The sequence below is a fragment of the Arachis ipaensis genome, chromosome B8, assembly GCF_059453495.1.
Source record: "Arachis ipaensis isolate K30076 ecotype BB chromosome B8, ASM5945349v1, whole genome shotgun sequence".
Classification (NCBI taxonomy): domain Eukaryota; kingdom Viridiplantae; phylum Streptophyta; class Magnoliopsida; order Fabales; family Fabaceae; genus Arachis; species Arachis ipaensis.
The window spans coordinates 32,041,846-32,060,871 of NC_142443.1; the positions used below are offsets into that span (position 1 = coordinate 32,041,846).

Below are 19,026 nucleotides of genomic sequence, written 5' to 3' on the forward strand. Positions count from 1 at the left end.
TCCAACTTAGTTCTTACTACTTTCATGCTCTGCCATACAACATCGATGATATATGATAACGTAAATAAAAATAAATTATGTATTAAAATTTATTTTTAATTAATATATTTTTCTTAGAATGACAATAATTTCTTAAATTTCAATTCTAAATGTCCAATAATACGTAGGATTTTGTTGTTTTAATTTAAGGGAAAAAAAAGTTCGGACACACCAAATTAAAGTTAACAACTTTTTTGGCATCATTATAAGGAAAAGTCCAGATATAAGCAACTTTTCAAATTTTGGCCAGCATGTAATAACCAGCAAATAAAAGTGAGCTATGAAATGAAATCTCACATCATTAAAATAATTATTAATAACTATTTGATGGTTACAAATCATAAAAATTACTGGCCAAACACTCCTCTTTTTATAAATGTCTACACAGCAAAATGCATTCCATAAAAGAATATTATAATAATATATAATCTAGATATTGAGAGTGCAAAAGAACAAGAAGAAAAAGAAAAGTGCATGAATCAAATTATGTTGTGCACATATATAAAATAAAAAATGACAGTTTTGGTTTAAGAACAATAATAGATTGATCGGATAATTTTAAAAAATTGTTTGTCCAAAATGATTCTTTCAATTACATAGATTTTTTTTTTCCTTATAAAATCTTGTTATTAATAATCTTCTTCACGGTTATCATTGTTTACAAATATTGGACGTTAAACTATTTTCAGAGATTTTTTTAGAGATCATATTATTGTTATGCATATAGATGAGAGGAGATAGAGAGAATAATTAATGAAATTGACAATATCTTCACTAAAAGAGGTATTATCACTAAAAAAAAAAAAAAAAAAAAGTCTATAGTCACGGTAAAAAGCTGTGACAATAGTTAGTAAAAAAGGTGACCATAGATTTATGGTCACGGTTTTTTATCGTAGCCTATTCTCTCGTGGCCATAGGTCTATGGTCAACGTTTTTTTATCTATGGCCATGATTTCAATTTTCAAATCCTGACACTTTAGGCCACGTTTTTTCACCGTAACCCACTACAAGAAACGTCGTTAAAATCGACGGCCAAATCGACGGCTTAGTCGTCGATAATATTGAAAATCGACGGCAAAATAAACGGCGCAGTTGGTCGCTATAAAGCCTGTCGATTTTTCAAAATGCTAATAAAATCGACGGCTTTCATAGCCGTCGATAATAATCTAATAAAATCGACGTCCATTCCGTCTGTAATATGGGTGTGAGAATTTTACATTCTTAATAAAATCGACAACATTGCCGTCGATATTATTATTTAAAATCGACGTCCTCTCTGTCGATAATTGATTTAATAAAATCGACAGCCTTTTTGTCGATATTTAACTTAATAAAATCAACAACACTACTGTCTATAATATGTTTAATAAAATCGACGCTAAAGCCGTCGATATGTGCTTGAATAAAATCGACACTGTTGCCGTCGATATTTAACTTAATAAAATCAACATCATTGTTGTCTATAATATGTTTAATAAAATCGACGCTAAAGCCGTCGATATAAGCTTGAATAAAATCGACAACATTGCCGTCGATTTTAATAGTTATATGTTTTAATTTTTTTTTTCTATTTGAAAAATAGTAAACCGTTAATATAAATAAACTTTTAAATATAAAATAAAATTTAAACAGAATATTAGATAACAAGACAAATAAAATTTTAAATATAAAAATAAAATTATACTAAATATTAGATAATGAGTTTACAAACTTATCAAAATAATAAATAACCCTCTAACATAAAGACTCAAGACAAGATAAATAACTAAACTTAGACTTATATTCGTTTAAATTGCAATCTACTAATAATACAAAATATTCAAAGTAAAGTAATTAAATAACCTACTCATACTCGTCTAAATAATCATCTGAGTCATCAAAATCGTCGTCAGAATCATCCTCCCTTTGAGAACTCTGTGGTTGTCCTGGTCGCTGCAGAATAGGTGGAAGTTTTCTACCTGGGGTTGGGGTTGGGACTGGGGCTGGGGCTGTGCTTTTCTGAGAGCTTGGGAAAGTAAAAGGAGGAGGTGGGGGAACACGTGATCCAGAACTACTAGGACCCATGGCTCTCACATACTCAGTCAAACTGCTCAACTGATGACTAAATTGATCCATCTGTGAGTTACTGGTGTTGAGATCCTCACGCAAGGATTCAACAGTCTGTTGCCACTCTCTTTTCTCCCTTTGGTAGCGGTCTTCAAGCTCTCTATATTTAGCGGCATGTTGTTCAACTTCCCTATTGAGTATTATGATTCGTTCTCTAAGATCCAAAACATCAGCGCTGGTGGTCGTGGTTGGCCCATCAACTCGAGGCCGCACCATGGAAGAGTCCCTTACCTCACCCATGCCATATACCCTACCTCTTCGTTTTCCACCCACTGTCTCAATCCATATGCTTTCCTCAGAGACAGGCGGTGGATCAATTACACCAGCCTCTATAGCAGCCTGCCGCTCTTGGTCAGCCTGAAACATACGCTCTTGAAATATATCCTACAATGAGGAGAAATTATTGATAAACTACTATAAGTATTAATAATGTATAATAATTAGATAACAAAATAGTTACAATTAATAAAGGTAAGTTACCTTTGTCTTTCGGGAGTGTTCATCAACCCATTGAGTCCTATCCTCTTTGCGAGTATGAGTGTGCTCAAAAAACTCATCCATACGTGATTGTCTTCCAAGCGAATGATTCTACATAATGTAACCAAATTATCATGTAATATGGGATGTATTGTACTAAGCAATTGATTAAGCAGAAAATAAAACTCAGCAGTTTGCATCAATTCAAGAAGAAACTAGATCAAGATCATTATTAAGAACAGATTTCACTCTCTATTGATTAAGGCTTACCAAAGCACAACCAGATTTCACTCTCTTTTGGTACCAACTTATAGAGCATATGTCTACTTCAGTAATAATCCAAATTGGTCATTATGCCATAATAAAAAAAAAGGTACTTAGGTACCCTTCAATGGCCCCCAACATCATGTCTTGCAATTCATGAAGCACAAGATAAATAGATAATGACTTACTTAGAAGACTGCATACAGTAATTAAGTAACACTCTTACATGCATAAGCATAATAATTAACTATGAAGCATGATCATAATTGGAGTTAGAAAACCTTGGCTTAGTCATCAGAGACAAAATAATGATGTCTACTTTAATGGAATAAATATTATTGCTCGGTGCTGACTTACTAAATCAGAAGAAAACCAAGATTAATGGTTGGAAAAGTTATAAGCAAAGTAGTAGTTCATTGTTAAATGTTTAATGTACTTGTTTCTTTCTCCTGCAAGATTTAATAATTGATTAATTATATAAATAAATAAATAACGTGGGGTCCAGCAAATGGGCCAAGGAAATCAGTTAAACTCCCTCTTCCAAAGAAATAATTGATGATTGCTTTGTTTTCATGTGTGGGATGGGAGATATGTTATGTGCAGTTCCCACTTCCCACTGTGCTTGCTAGCAAAACAAAAAGCTCTCATCTTTGTATATTTGGAAAATAGCAGCTTGATGATATCAGCATGAAGTGTGATGATGATCCATATACTGTGTCCTTTCTATGTATAGTGCATGCAAATACATATTATTTATTTTATCAATTTATATTCAAATTCTGTATAATATAAATATAAATTACAAATTCTATAAGCAACTTACTAAGCGTAACCTCGCTTCTGGAAAGGTGGTGCCTCTTGCAGTGTGAAGAGAAGTACCTCGAGTCGATTTCCTGGCAGCTGTATTTCTCGCCTGTAATTGTCTATAGGCATCAGTGTTCCAATGTCTCATCAATTCACCAAGAACTTCTGGTGGGATCCAATATGGACGGGCACCTTTTTTGCGAATGGCATGGAGCATACCTCGCAAGCGCTTGGCAGCCCTAAACCTCCAAGCTTGATAGATATCATCCTCTTCCGTATCAATAATGTCAAAGCATTTCTATTTTAAAAAAATCATTGAAATAAAATTTAGCCTCTGAACAGATACAAATTTATTTTGCTGATAAATAAATAACAAGTAATGCTGAGTTTAACAAGTAATAATAATCTAAAGATATCAGAATTCTCTCTAATAGCAAAATTATGTAAAATATTAGGATAAAACGAAAAACAATAATGAGGTTTAGATAAAATTAGTTTAATAGTACTATTGTCGAGAATCCAATGGGTGTCATGTTTGATGTTTGTGAAGATTTAAATTCAAATCAAAGGTTTGCACATGGATGGCAGCAGGGGTAAACTTCAACAATATTAGGCTTTAATAATCAAATGAAGCAGAAGATAGTTCATTAACACAATAAAACAAGGTAGATAAAATTTACCCTCCACTCAGTCCACCATATTTTCCGAATATCATCATCTGCCTCATCAAAACTCAGCCAAGGCTTGTTGTAGTTTTCCTTAAAAACCTGAGAAATACGCTTCAATCCAAGCTTAGGTGGGTGCCAACTACATCAAAAACCAAAAAAATGATAATGACATATTACTTAGTAAAAATGAGACATGCTATTCATAAAATTTAAAGCAAATAACAAACCATTTGGCACCATCATATTTAAGCTTTGGAGCACTTGTGCTGGAGTGACCAGTGGCAGTGGATGCTCCTTGACCCTGAGCATCTTGGGTACTATTAGATGTGGTTTGTCTTTCCCCACAAGATCCTGGTCGACTGGGAGCTACAATAGCTGGATCACTCTGCACACCATGTGAGGCAGTATTGGAAGGTTCATTGGCTTGTTGAGTGCATGATCTTGGCACACCCGGAGTAGGCATCATTTGTATCTGAGGCTCCTGACGGGAGGGGGTAGTAGTAGCAATAGGTGGCAGTCTCCCATTGGTTGGAGCAGTCGTGTCAGATGATGACCCAACGAGAGAGTATGGATCCGCATGCAAGTCAAGGGGCTGACCAGTAGAAAGCCTAGGCCTCCCCTTTCGGCCTCGGCCACGGCCGCGATCTCCGTCTCTACCAACCATATCCTGTACACATTAAAATAAGCAAGTTATTATCCATACTAATTAAAGTAAAATGCAATTAAAAAATGAATAGCAGAGGAAGAAGAGAATAGAAAGCAATAAAAAATGAATCTGAAGTTTGATTTAGTATTTGGAAAATTATTACAAGCCTCGAGTCTTCTACCTAAGTCAGAGGCTATATATATATATCAATTAGTCTTCATCAACTGCCATAGTAACTAACATAACTAAATTACTATATCTGGAAATTCATAACTAACTTCAACCAATTCTATTTTGACAGCAGAATCTGGTTTCCCATTATCTCTTTCATGCTTCCAATACATTATGCATAGTGCAGCAACCAGATCAATTTGTTCAAGAAATTAATACTTATTTTGATTTATCTGGTTGCTCCTTCTATTGTCTTATTGTGCATCTCCGGTTTCCCTCCAGCTGACACAATTATACACAACAGGATCCTGATAATAACATCTGCTGCTCCTAACAAAACCCATAAATCATATTCATCACACCCCACCTATTATTTCTTTATTTTACTAGGATTCTTAATGTAATCATTTATTCTAATCAGATTAAGAATGTTATTGTATTAAAATATTACTTATGGTATATAGCTAGATATGGTAGAGATCATAGAATCTGAATTTGGTTTTCGAAAATATATATTAAAATAAAGTTATTAGAAATATAATTATTTATGTTCTATTTTAACTACATGCGATTTTCAAAATCAGATTTGATTTCAAAAGGGAAAAAAACCTATAATAAATAAACAAATTGCGAATTAATTAACCATTCTGATGATAAACTCCATATACAGATTAAGAAAAAGAAATCACAAAACAAAAATGACTTGAATCCAAAGTCATCACAGTATCACACAGTTCAATTGGACTTTAGTCTTTGGACAGAGTTGCATGTCATTTTTTGGCAGTTGGAAACTTACAACTAAAACCTCAATCCGAGAATTCTGAACTTCCATCATCATCAATGTAAGCATTATCGTCATCATAGTTCTCAATGTCATCGTCCTCCTCATTATTTACGTTAGGAACCTGGAGGTCAGCTACTTGAAGTTGTATCATATCAACATCTCCTGACGTAGATGCTAATGATGGTGGAAACTCGGTTTCTGAAATTATCCTAGCATGTGGAGGCTCATCATTCTGATACACCTCAGTTTCAGATTCATTTTGTGCCTCCTCCATTATTTTTCGTGGTTTACATGTAATCACAACCTTCCAATTAGACTTACAGCCTTGTGGATATGGCATGTAATACACTTGTCTAGCTTTTTGCGCAAGAATGAATGGATCGTAACTCCCATATCTTCTAGTGGGTAATACTTCAATTATTTTGTAGTCTTTGTGCCTACGCGTTCCCAGAGGCCTAGTAGGGTCATACCACTCACAGTAAAACAAGGTGACTCTTAAACTAACAAGACTTGGATATTCAACAATCAAAATCTCTTTAAGAGTGCCGTACCAATCAGATGCATCATTCCCTCCATCACCTTTAACATATATGCCTGTATTATCTGTCTTCTTTCCAGATGCATGCTCAGGAGTATGAAATCTATACCCGTTAACCTTGAACATACCAACACTCGTGGCCCTAGTTTTTGGCCCGAATGCTAAACTCAATAAATGAGGACAAGTTATGCCATTACTGGGATTTTTTACCTGATTTTGTCAAACAAAATATACTATTTAAAAAAACAAGATTTACTTTGACATATTTTGATACAGTCAACAAAATGTAAAAACTTACATGCTCACGGAACCATGATGGAAAGTTGGATAAAGAATTATTGCTCCCATGGATCTGCTTGTATTGACTTCTAAATGTATCGACTTCAGGACAATTCAACAAGATATGTAAATGAGCAGCTTTCATTTCCATACTAGTTAACCATCTGTCTTTGTTGGCTCCCCCAGCAATACCCGGTTGATCAAAAATAGAAAGGGTAGGCTCAGATGAACTTACACCACCATCATCATTCCGATTCGGCCTTGTTCTCTTAGACATGACATGTGGCTCAAAGTAATAAGAACAATAACTTGATGTCTCTCTAGCCAGGTATGCTTGACAAATTGAACCCTCTACTCTAGCCCGATTCTTCACTGATCTCTTATACGTGCCTATTTCACGCTCAAAGGGATACATCCACCTATACTGAGCTGGTCCACAAACACGTGCCTCATATGCCAAGTGAACTGGTAGATGCTCCATTACGTCGAAAAAAGCTGGTGGAAAAATTCTTTCTAACTTGCACAAAATAACAGGAATATTAACTTCCATTTGTACAAGATCGCTAACCCGAAGAGTAGATGAACAAAGGTCCCTAAAATATTGACTTATTTCGGTCAACGGTTTCCACACATGGTCTGGTAACTCTTTGAAGGCTAACGGAAGCAAACACTCCATAAATACATGACAATCATGAGTTTTCATCCCAAACAATTTTCCTCTTTTGACATCGACACACCTTTGTAAATTTGAAACATATCCATCTGGCATTTTCAACTCTTGTACCCATTTACAAACATTTTTTCGTTGTTGGAGTGTCAAGACATAGTTGCCCTTAGGCTTTGCCCAATGACCTTCGCGTACCTGCACCAAATTCAAATATGGTCGCTTACAAAGCACAGTCATGTCTAACCTTGCCTTTTCATTGTCTTTTGTTCTTTCAGTATCCATAACAGTATTCATTATGTTATCAAAAAAATTCTTCTCAATATGCATTAGATCCAAACAATGACGAACCAAATGATCTTTCCAATATGGGAGATCCCAAAATATACTCCTTTTGGTCCAATTGTGTTCCACTCCATATCCGGCCAATCTCACTTGTCCTCCTGTGTCAACTATTTTAGGATAGTGTCTAACTCTTTCCCAGATCTGTTCGCCACTAAGCCTAATAGGAGGTCCTTCATCCTCCTCAACATTCTTCTTAAAACCAACTTTATTACGCCTATAAGGATGACCTTCAGGTAAATATCTCCTGTGACAGTCAAACCATGAATTCTTTCCGCCATAATCTAACCAAAAGGCCTTGGTATCCTCCATGCATATTGGACACGCTAATCTTCCCCCCGTACTCCAACCAGATAACATTCCATAAGCAGGAAAATCGTTAATTGTCCACATTAATGCAGCCTTTAACTGAAAATTCCTCTTGCTATGAATGTCGTATGTTAGGACGCCTTCATCCCATAACTCTTTAAGTTCATCTATCAATGGTTGAAGATAAACATCAATTTTTGCTTTGGGATTTTCTTTTCCGGGTATGATGCACGTTAGGAACAAAAAAGGGTCTTTCATACACATATGAGGTGGAAGGTTATAAGGGGTAACTATAACAGGCCAACAAGAGTACGGTGTGCTAAAATGAACATTAGGAGAAAACCCATCAGAACAAAGTCCAAGTCTAACATTACGCGGTTCGCTTGCAAAATGAGGATGGTTGGTATCAAAATGTTTCCATGCTTCACCATGGGAAGGATGTGTCATCACGTCGTCATTTCTGCGATTTTGGTGATGCCACAACATATGAGGGGCAGTACTCATTGATGCATACAACCTTTGTAGCCTTGGAATCAATGGCAAATAATGCATTCTTTTATATGACACCTCTTTATTTTTTCCCTTCCTAGGCTTAAATCTCTACTCCCCACAAAATTTACATTGTCTAAGATCTTTGTCCTCTTTGTAATATATCATACAACCATTGACACAACAATCTATCTTAACCTCCTTAAACCCAAGTTGGGAAACAATTTTCTTAGCTTCATAGTAATTAGCAGGAATTTCATTTGGAGTTGTTTGTATTTCTCTAAACAAAGTTGCCCACTGGTCAAAAGATCCCTGAGATTGGTTTCCCTCTGATTTTATACTCAGCATCCTACTAGCAAGTGACAATCGTGAATGGATACAATTTTCCCACAAGGGTTTACTAACTGAATCTAAGAGGTCATAAAATCTCTTGGCATCTCGATTTGGTTCCTCCACTGTTGGTTGCATGTACATGTGAAACTCAGGTTGCAAAGCATCAACAACCATCTCATGATAACGATCAAAATTTTCTTCCCATGTAACACCACCTAATTCAGAGCTACTTTCAATATCTTCTTCTATCCTAATCTGATTCTCTGTGGGTATCTCTTCTCCATGCTCTGTCCAAACCCAATAATTAGGTTTAAACCCATGAGTATATAGATCAATCTTAATGTCGATCAACTGTTTAAACGTCCCACATTGACATCTGGCACATGGACACCTAACTAAACCTCCTCTGAGAAATTCATGAGTTCTAGTACACACATCCACAAATTCATTTACCCCTTTAATAAAACTGGGTTTAAGACTCCGCCTCTGATCATATGTTCTATCATACATCCAACTTCGGTTCTGGTTTTCCATTATTAATGAATTTAATTTCCTACATATCAAAGGGATAATATTCACTTTTTAATTTTTTTATTCAACGAGAAACCACAACAAATAAATCTTATCATCAATATAATTTATACTTTCACTATGAATGGTTTACACAAACAAGCATACATAAGTAAGTATAGATAAGCATGCATAATAAATAAAAAAGTAGAAGGTTAAACCTTGAATACCTTTTTTGGGAGTCTTAAACTCTACCAATACTTTGTGATAGTGTATATGCTGAAGAACCAAATACTCCACTATTGTTTCTTTGATCAAAAGATTCTATTGACCCACACCACTACAATTCCCACTATGAAATGCTGCATAGAAATATCAAATATTGCAAAAGAGTATATCAGAATCTTGAGTTCGGTAGCAGAAAACTGAATATTCTTTCAATATTGATGATTTCTCATACTTCACAAAGAAGTAGAAAACTAACTAAGCTCCAAGAAGCTAAACCAGAAAACAGAATCAGCTAGTAACAAAATGCTTAATCAGTAACCGAATATCATAACAAATTGCAAAATCAACACATGAAGAATAAGCAGAAGTTGGCAATTGCTAATACCTGAGCTGAAATTACAGCAAGCAATAATTGAAGAAATGAAAAGGGTAGTGTACCTGGTCATAGGAAACCCTAACTTTGCAGCACCAGAGAGAGAGGGAATCTTTTAAGAAAGCTGCTTCAAATGTATATGTTGTTGTTAGAAAATCAAAATATATAGTTAGGAACAGGGAATCATTGCAATCTATAGATATAACTCTAGATATAACTCTAAATTTCCTGCTAGTTTCAAGGATAAATAATTGTATATCTTCATGAAGCAAACATACAAATTGAATATTATTCAGAAATATACAAGTAATTTGACGTGGGATGACTTTATAAAGTAGTTGAAAACCAAAATGAGATACAGTTGAGCACCTTAGAGAAGCAATCAAAGAACTGTATTGAAAGCAAATTATGAAATGCCTGTCATTTTGCCTATGTCAAAAAATGTGCCATATAGGTTTGTGATAATGTTATATGAGTATGACAGCACATAATTACATCAGAAATTTTGTGAGGCCTAGCAACAACTCTGTCCAATTAGTCTTGATCTTACTGTCTGAAAGAACCTGAGAGAAATTTATGATTTTGGGTTCAATTAATTGAATTCTTTTTTTTTCCCATAATTAGTTAATGCAAACATGATTATTCACTATAACTAGTTACTTCAAAAGGGAAGGAGAGTGATTACTGTTTGCATAATCAGATTGCTGATTAGTGATTGCCAAATAATAATATATTAGCTTTAAAATCACTGATCCATAATTATAAATAGATAAATCTATGATCTGTGTCCTGTGATGATAGCCCCACTAAATAATGGATCACTCATCCATGGCAAATATATCAAAAAAATGATGAGAAAGTGCATAATCTTTGAAGGCATGTGACTTAAGCCACACTCAATGGAATAATCGGTTAAAAAGTAAACACCCACTTAAAAGATATGGGGGTTTGATTAGTTTGCTTGGGAAGTGATTATAGACATAGACATATATATAATAACAGAAGATAGTATTGTATTATTAAAATAATAATAAATAAATAACAAATAACAAGATTCTATTTATATTATACGATTAATTAATATATGGAGGATTCATTTTCATGCCCTGCTTAACAAAAAAAAAAAAAAAACTCATGGAATGTCATTGGACCAATCAAGGGAAAACATTAAGTATACCAACTGTATAAATATGATATATAGTTGAATTCTTCTCCATGGATTTATTGCTTATCCCTTTTACGGTATAAATGTGAAACTCTCTTTCTTTTACACAAGTTGTATAATATAATCATTAATAAGAATATATTTTTTTCAACAAACAATCACTTAAGCCAGAATGGAACACTCTGATTCTTTTCACACAAAGATTAATCAATCATATGATTATATTATACAAATACTTTCCTTGTAGAACAACACTCTCTTCTGTTCTCCACTTGTTCTTTGATCTTTCTATTCCTCCTAGAATTCTGGCAGCCACCCTTTCTTTCCTTATTCTGTTTTATTCAGCTTTACAAATTTTATCAATATCATTTGGTTGTTAGTTAGTGCATGTGCTACTTTTTGTTATAAAATCCCTTCAACTTCTGAATTTATGAATTTTAATTTCATTTAATCTAAAACATATCAAATCAAAGCAGCTAACTCTGCTGTTCTCCAATTTTTCTCCTCTTTTTATTCTTTGACCTTTCTATTACTCTCTAAAACAGCTACACACTCTTCCTTTTTTCTTCCACTGTCTATTAAGCTTTTTAAATGGGAACATTGTGTTCCTAAAGTCAAAACTCAAGACAAGGGATTAAAACTTTAAAATTGTATTTTTGTTATCAAGATCTATAATTATACCATCACCTTTGTCCTTCTTTCTATATGATTAGAAATTTCTATTTTCAATTCTTTGACCATAGCTTAATTTCAAAGCAGCTATGATACCTCCTTCCTCCTGTGGTAAATTCCAAATATCACCCATTCGTTCTAATCAATATAATTCTTGTTATTAAATTCTTCCCTAGTTAGATACAATTCACTATTTACTATTTTACTCTATCAAAATGTTATAAAATTGAAAAAATAAACCTAATAATAATCATAATAATAAAGCCTTACATACAAAAATTCCATTCAGGCATTTCTCCGAACATGTGGTGTGCAGAGTTCAAAACAGTAAATTTCAGTTTAATCTAAGCAACATTCAACCCAGTAATTTCAGAAAGATACAGCCAACAACAATTTCAGTCTAGAAACACAAGTTTTAACAAACCTAAACCTAACCAAAATTTCTAAAAACAGAATTAAAAAGCAGTGAAAATAAAGAAAAGAAAGACAGGGAACAGGAGAAGGGAACCTGCATTGATGAAAGGAGGAAGAAGAACGGAGAGGCGGTGGGGTGGAGGTGATCTCGCAGTGGCACAGAAGGTCGCCGCCGCTGGTGGTTGCTTGTCGGTGCTTGAAGACGCGGACAGAGAGTGACTCCACGAACAGGGGTGTTGCACGCAGGAACGAAGAAATGGAGAAATGGGGAAGAAAGAGAAGAAGGAAGAGAGAGAGGGTAGGCGATGGTGGTCGCCGGTGGTGGTGTCGGACGGAGGCGGTGTTGAAGAGAAAGCGTTTTTAGGGATAAAAATACCTAGCTTGAATTTGGGGAAGACATGCGTTTCTGAACTTTGGAAGCAGGAGTTGAGAAAATGTGTTTTTAGTGATAAAAATCGACGGCTTGTTTGTCGATTTTATTCAAATTTATCGACGACAAAGGTGTCGATATTTTAAATAATAAAATAGACGACAAAATCGTCGATTTTAATATAAAAAAACAACACATATAGCGTCTATTATATAAATTAAATTTAGACCTTCCATTCCATTTTAGAAAGTAATCTAGATCGTTCAAATTTATCGACGGCAGTGTTGTCGATATTTAAAATAATAAAATAGACGACACGTTCGTCGATTTTAATATAAAAAAACAACACAAATGGCGTCTATTATATAGATTAAATTTAGACCATTCATCCCATTTTAGAAGGTAATCTAGACCGTTCAAATTTATCGACGGCAAGGTTGTCGATATTTAAAATAATAAAATAGACGCCATATTCGTCGATTTTATTTTCGACTGCTGGTTCGCCTCTAATATGACGATAATAGGGAAATAAATTAATGCATTATAAAAATATCGACGACAAGACCGTCGATTTTAATATTTTTATTTTTAATTATTTTTTCTAGTGATATCGACAGCAAGCCGTCGAAAATTATCGACGGCAGAAATAGCCGTCGATTTTTGCCGTCGATAAACACGCTTTTTCTTGTAGTGACCATAGGTTAATCTATGGTCACGCGTAAAAACCGTGACCATAGCCTTATCCATCGTGACCATAGCATCTATGGTCACCCTTCCTTAAAACCGTGATCATAGCCTTATCTATAGTCACGGTTTTTGCCGTGACCATAGCTATATGGTCACCCCACCTTAAAACCGTGACCATAGCCTTATCTATGGTCACAGTTTTTGCCGTGACCATAGCCTCTATGGTCACCCCACTTAAAACTGTGACCATAGTCCTATCCATGGTCACCCCTTCTTAAAACCGTGACCATAGCCTCTATGGTCACCCTACCTTAAAACCGTGACCATAGCCTTATCTATGGTCACGATTTTCACCGTGGCCATAGCTTATCTATGGTCACCCCTCCTTAAAACCGTGACCATAGCTTATCTATGGTCACCATATTTTTAAATGGTGACTATAACTTATTTTTTTTATGAGATTTTAATTTTTTTAAAAGCATAATCACATCCCAAAATGATGATAATCACAAAATAAATCTAAAAATGAGAAATTTAATAAATTTAAATCATAAAAGTTTCATTAAAAACTAGATATCCATTACAACACTAATCAAAATAAAGTGTAATTTATCCATTACATGTAAAATCGGATAAAGTCTCTTATCAAAAAGTAAAGAACACATCATAATAATACATTTAGATAACCAAAATCATTATAAGACTCATCCCATCTTATATTTGTATAGAACATATTTTCTTCACATCATGTCCTCCTGTTCCTGCTAGCAAAAGAAATAAACATGTTAGAATAGAGCAAAAATATTTTTGATGATGCAGTACAGTTGAGTAATGAATATGGAGCACAAGTTAAAACTAATTAAACTAATAACAAAAGACAAATTAAAACTAATTAGTTCTACACTGCTACAATTTCACAAAAAACCTAAATTAAAACTAATTAAACTAATAACAACAAAAATTGGAGTTTTCTTGGACATTTCAACTTTCAGATCAGAATCCATTTCTTAGAAAAAGTCTTGATGCCTACGATATATGTAACAAAACAAACAAACAAAATTCGGATAAGAAAGAAACATTAAACAAATCGCATCAACATTCAATTTTTTCGTTAATTAAAAGGTAACATCATGCATATATTAGACCCTGAAATCTTAATTGGTGGATACCATTTAACTAAAAAGCGATGTGAGCAAGCATCATAATGTCTTCCAACAATATAATTAGGCTAAAAAAGAAAACAGAATATTCAGCACTTACATCATAAACTAACTTGTGTTAGTAGATATTATTACATAAGCATAAACATTCTAAGTAATACAAGCATTCGGACATAGTCTTTCTAACTCTTACCTATTTGTACGGACTCAGATTCACAAGGTCAAAACCACAAATCCCAGATTTTTGAAATCCCTTAACATGAGTCACCCCTTTTACACAAAGAGACCAAACCCAAAAAATTATTTAATTATTTTTATTTATCAATTTATCAATGAGTTTAAATAATTATTTTTAATTTAAATTATAAAATAAACATACTAATCACATTTTATAAAATTTGGTTTAAATCTGAGAATATCAATTATTCAGATTATATGATATAATTTTTTATTATTGTTCTATTACAAAAATTTTAATTCTAATTTATATAAAATAACTAATTATAGTAAAGATTGTACATAAACATTAATTAACTTAAACTCAATGTATTTATAAAGATTAATTTAATCATTTCTAATAAATTAATCTCTAAGAACTCAAATTAATAAAATAAATGAATAATTTATTCATAATAAAAATTTCTTAAATTTAATTTTATAATACTCCCATTTAAAATTAATAGTATTCAACTTAATTTATTTATAAAATTATATTTAAAATTTTAATATTTAAAGTAAATCATATAAAATTATTATTAGTTTTAATTATTAAAATTTTTAAATTTTAAAAAGATAAAATATTTAAAATAATAAAAAATACATAAAAATCTTAATTAATTAAAATTCAAATGATTAAAACTGTGACCATAGATTCTTTTTAGACCCATTAGGTCACCCCCCAAAACCGTGATCATATACCCCTTTAGGTCACCACCCGAAACTGTGACCATAGACCCTTTTAGGTCACCCTTTTGAAAAATCGTGACCATAGATCCCTTTAGGTCACCCCCAAAACAGTGTCCATAGAATCTTTTTAGGTCACCCTTCCAAAAAATCGTGACCATAGACCATTTCTTGTCACTGTAAAAAACCGTGACCATAGACACCTTTAGGTCACCCCCAAAATCGTGACCATAGACCCCTTTAACTCACCCTTAAAACCGTGACCATAGACCCTTTTAGGTCACCCTTCCGAAAAATCATGACTATAGACCCTTTTAGGCCACTCCCAAAACCGTGACCGTAGATCCCTTTAGGTCACCCCAAAACTGTGACCATAGACCCTTTTAGGTAACTCTTTTTTGAAAAATTGTGACCATAGCCCTTTTTTGTCACTATAAAAAACCGTGACCATAGACCCTTTTAGGTCACCCCCAAGCGTGACCATAGACTTTTTTAGGCCACCCCCAAAACCGTGACCATAGACCCCTTTAGGTCACTCCTAAAAATCGTGACCATGGACTCTTTTAGGTCACCCTTTTTTGAAAAACCGTGACCATAGACCCTTTTTGGTTATTGTAAAAAATCGTGACTATAGACCCTTTTAGGTCACCCCTCAAAACCATGACCATAAATCCTTTTAGGCCATCCTTTTTAAAAAAACTGTGACCATAAGTACTCTATGGTCACCCTTTCCAAAAAAAGCGTAACTATAGCCTTTTTTTTCTAGTCACCTTAAAAAACCGTGATCATAGAGAGTCTATGATCATGGTTTTTTATCATGACAAAAAAAATCATAACTATAAATCCAAAATATTATGGTGTATATAAATTTGTTTATAGTAGTTCTTCATAAATTCAAATAGAGCCAATTTTTAAATTTCATACAAGTATAAAGAGACCAACTTTTTGGTGCTATTACACTGAAATTATGTTTGGACCATGACCTGTCTCACCGTAAATTAGATTCCCCCGTCATTTAATCTAATATTTGAAATTGTCAAAAGGAAAAATTATTTACAAATCCGATGCGACCAGTCAAATAGAATTGAAATTTGGCATGTACTTTCCTATTTCAGCAAAGAGTGAGACTCATTATGTCCGTTCATGAGGCTATATAAATTTGTCTACAGGAGTTCTTCTTAATTTTTTTAATTCATACAAGTGCAAAGACAATCACCGAAAAAATACTAGTACAGAGAGACCAACTTTTTGATACTATTATACCAAATTGGTCCAAGTCATGCTCGGATTTACGAGAGAGCTTGTTTTACCGTAAAAAATTGATAGTGAGAGATAGAATGAGATGCAAATTTAAGGTAAAAAGGAGCTCTAAGTACTATATTTTTCAAGTGAAAATAGGAGTGATTTGTTAATAAACTTCACATGATAGTAGACAATTACATACACCAATGCTAAGGAACCAAAAGAGTATCAGTCAAAAACCAGCTAAATGCCTCTAACTGAATCCAAAATCTCTACGTGGATAGTGCTTATGTTAGGCATTAGGATGTTTTTTTTATACTAAATGGATGTTTTTTTATATATTTTATAAATTTTTTTATATACTAAGAATCAGGATCGTTGGAAGTTCCGTGATCCCGCCCCTATTTCTCCAACATATCATTCAGAATTTTAATTTGAGGTTAGATACAATTAATATCAAATATTATAATTTAAAAAAATAAAATTAATTAAATATAATTATAAATTAGTTAAGTTATTTACGTTTTGGCTGATCACCGCTTGGTTCCATATACTTTTCTCCTTACATAGTGAACAATTACTAGCTAGTTGACAATAATGGTTGTAAGAAAATCTAAATCAAAAAATATATTTATAAATTAATAGTCATTAATGTATTATTAATTAAAATGTATATTTAAACTCTTGTATTTAAATTTTAAAGATACTTTTTATTTGTTTATAAATAAAGAATAAAAAATACTATATCTACACCAAAATCAACCACTTTGTATTTGTGTATATGTATTTTTTAAATTTAATTTGTATTTGTGTATATGTATTTTTTAAATTTATTTTTAATGTATATTTTATATTTTAACATATATTATATATTAACAATTGATTTTAGTGTACACCTAATATTATCAATAAAAAATATTTAAGAAAATAAAATTGTGCATCAAATATTGCAGATTAATTTAGTCTAATTATGAGGAAGTCTAGTTTGAAATTGTGCAGAATTTGTTTGAGTTTCTAATATTTCATTAGGATAAATATTAATACCACTTTTGAAGATTAATATATTATTTAGTTAAGTAATGTTAGAAAATTAACCCTTCTTTTTTTTATAATTAACATTAACTCATTTCTTTAAAATCATAAATCAGTAACCTTGAAAAATTCTGAATTATAAACTTAAAAATTAAATTTGGTTAATGTTAACTAACTAAAAGTTGATTTTCAATATTTTCTCTATTTAATTATATAAAACAAACACACATGCGTACATATTAACATATATAAAAAATGAACATAGATTTATGATGAAGATTGGTGCGGTTTGGTCATGCATAAAATGATGAAAAATGCTACTTTGTAAAATGATGGATGGAGGGGTGTAGAAATGTTAAAAATGAAAATGCATGAGTGTACCAAGTAACAGCGACGTATCAAACGGAATGTTGAACATGCTTTAATTTGCGACCAACAGCATTGTGCAGAAGGAATATTCTGATCACAGACTTGCTTTAAACATTAGCCATTACAGTAGCAGACAATAGTTTAAACTAAACACCAGAGTATCGGATCTGACTCTGCAAAATAAATCCTTCACTGTACCTTCAATTTTGATACTTTTATTTTGTCTCAATTCAAACTGAACACTTAGAATTTGATTTTATTCCCTGTTTCTATCCCAATTTTAAGTTATGTTTCACAAACAATTACACTCTTGAATAGCACTCCTTATATTTCATGAAGATGTAAATTTGATCCCAATTTTTTAAGGGATTATTTTAATATAATGGGTATTATGTAATACCTTTTATATATTTATGGATTTTGAAGAATATATATTCAAATTAGTTTTTTAATAAATTTTAAATCAGACATTTTGATATTTAATAAATTTTTATTATTTTAAAGGTTTATGAGAACATTTTTCAGACAAATTGATTGCTAAAAATTACATTAGTTAAGGATGAAGAGTTAATAGAAACTGTTCTTTCTTGCGAAATAGAGGTATCAACCGAGCTTATGCGCTTTGAGGCTGATCGTCCGATCCTTGAATTCCGAGCTTTTCTTTCTGGTGTGACGTGAATAACACGAACAAATGAGGGGGAGAGTATACCTGCAAAGGCACTCCGAAGCTTAAGTCAGTATATTGTGCTATATCTTACTTACCGAAGAAAATACTTTATCTGGCTTTTATATGGTAGACTGCTCGGCTGTTACGTCTTTAGTATTTAAAGTCGGTTACAAAAAGATAGGTAACGTCCCTTGATTGTGTTACCGTTTTGTCGTCGGTTATGACGGAGCATTTATCTGACCGAGTTATGGCTTATGAATGGAGGAGCTATAACGGACTATGCCGAGTTATAGCTCCTTTATGACGACCATATCATAGCCC

The 19,026-nt window shown here is 32.9% G+C and overlaps 2 protein-coding genes across 2 annotated transcripts; both read right to left on the reverse strand.

The window, feature by feature from the left end:
- Nucleotides 1-1,881: 1,881 nt before the first annotated feature.
- On the reverse strand, nt 1,882-6,064 carry LOC107610842 (uncharacterized). The gene is made up of 6 exons (XM_088497272.1): nt 5,981-6,064; nt 4,586-5,025; nt 4,371-4,497; nt 3,710-3,988; nt 2,626-2,733; nt 1,882-2,529 (listed from the first exon to the last, which is right to left on the reverse strand). Exons 1-6 carry the CDS (start codon nt 6,062-6,064, stop codon nt 1,882-1,884), a joined length of 1,686 nt encoding a protein of 561 aa, XP_088353398.1.
- Nucleotides 6,065-6,067: 3 nt separating this feature from the next.
- On the reverse strand, nt 6,068-9,447 carry LOC148547621 (uncharacterized). The gene is made up of 3 exons (XM_088495516.1): nt 6,796-9,447; nt 6,127-6,707; nt 6,068-6,080 (listed from the first exon to the last, which is right to left on the reverse strand). The coding sequence occupies exons 1-3, from the start codon at nt 8,641-8,643 to the stop codon at nt 6,068-6,070; spliced, it is 2,442 nt and encodes an 813-aa protein (XP_088351642.1). The 5' UTR covers nt 8,644-9,447.
- Between the last annotated feature and the right edge of the window lie 9,579 nt (nt 9,448-19,026).

Coding starts and splice junctions, on each gene's coding strand:
- LOC107610842 (XM_088497272.1), bottom strand. CDS start 6,064: ATGAGGAGGACGATGACATTGAGAACTATGATGACGATAATGCTTACA. Junction 5,026..5,980: donor TTCAGAATTCTCGGATTGAG/GTTTTAGTTGTA, acceptor TAATGTGTACAG/GATATGGTTGGTAGAGACGG. Junction 2,530..2,625: donor AACACTCCCGAAAGACAAAG/GTAACTTACCTT, acceptor TCCTCATTGTAG/GATATATTTCAAGAGCGTAT.
- LOC148547621 (XM_088495516.1), bottom strand. CDS start 8,643: ATGCATTATTTGCCATTGATTCCAAGGCTACAAAGGTTGTATGCATCA. Junction 6,708..6,795: donor CATCATGGTTCCGTGAGCAT/GTAAGTTTTTAC, acceptor TGACAAAATCAG/GTAAAAAATCCCAGTAATGG.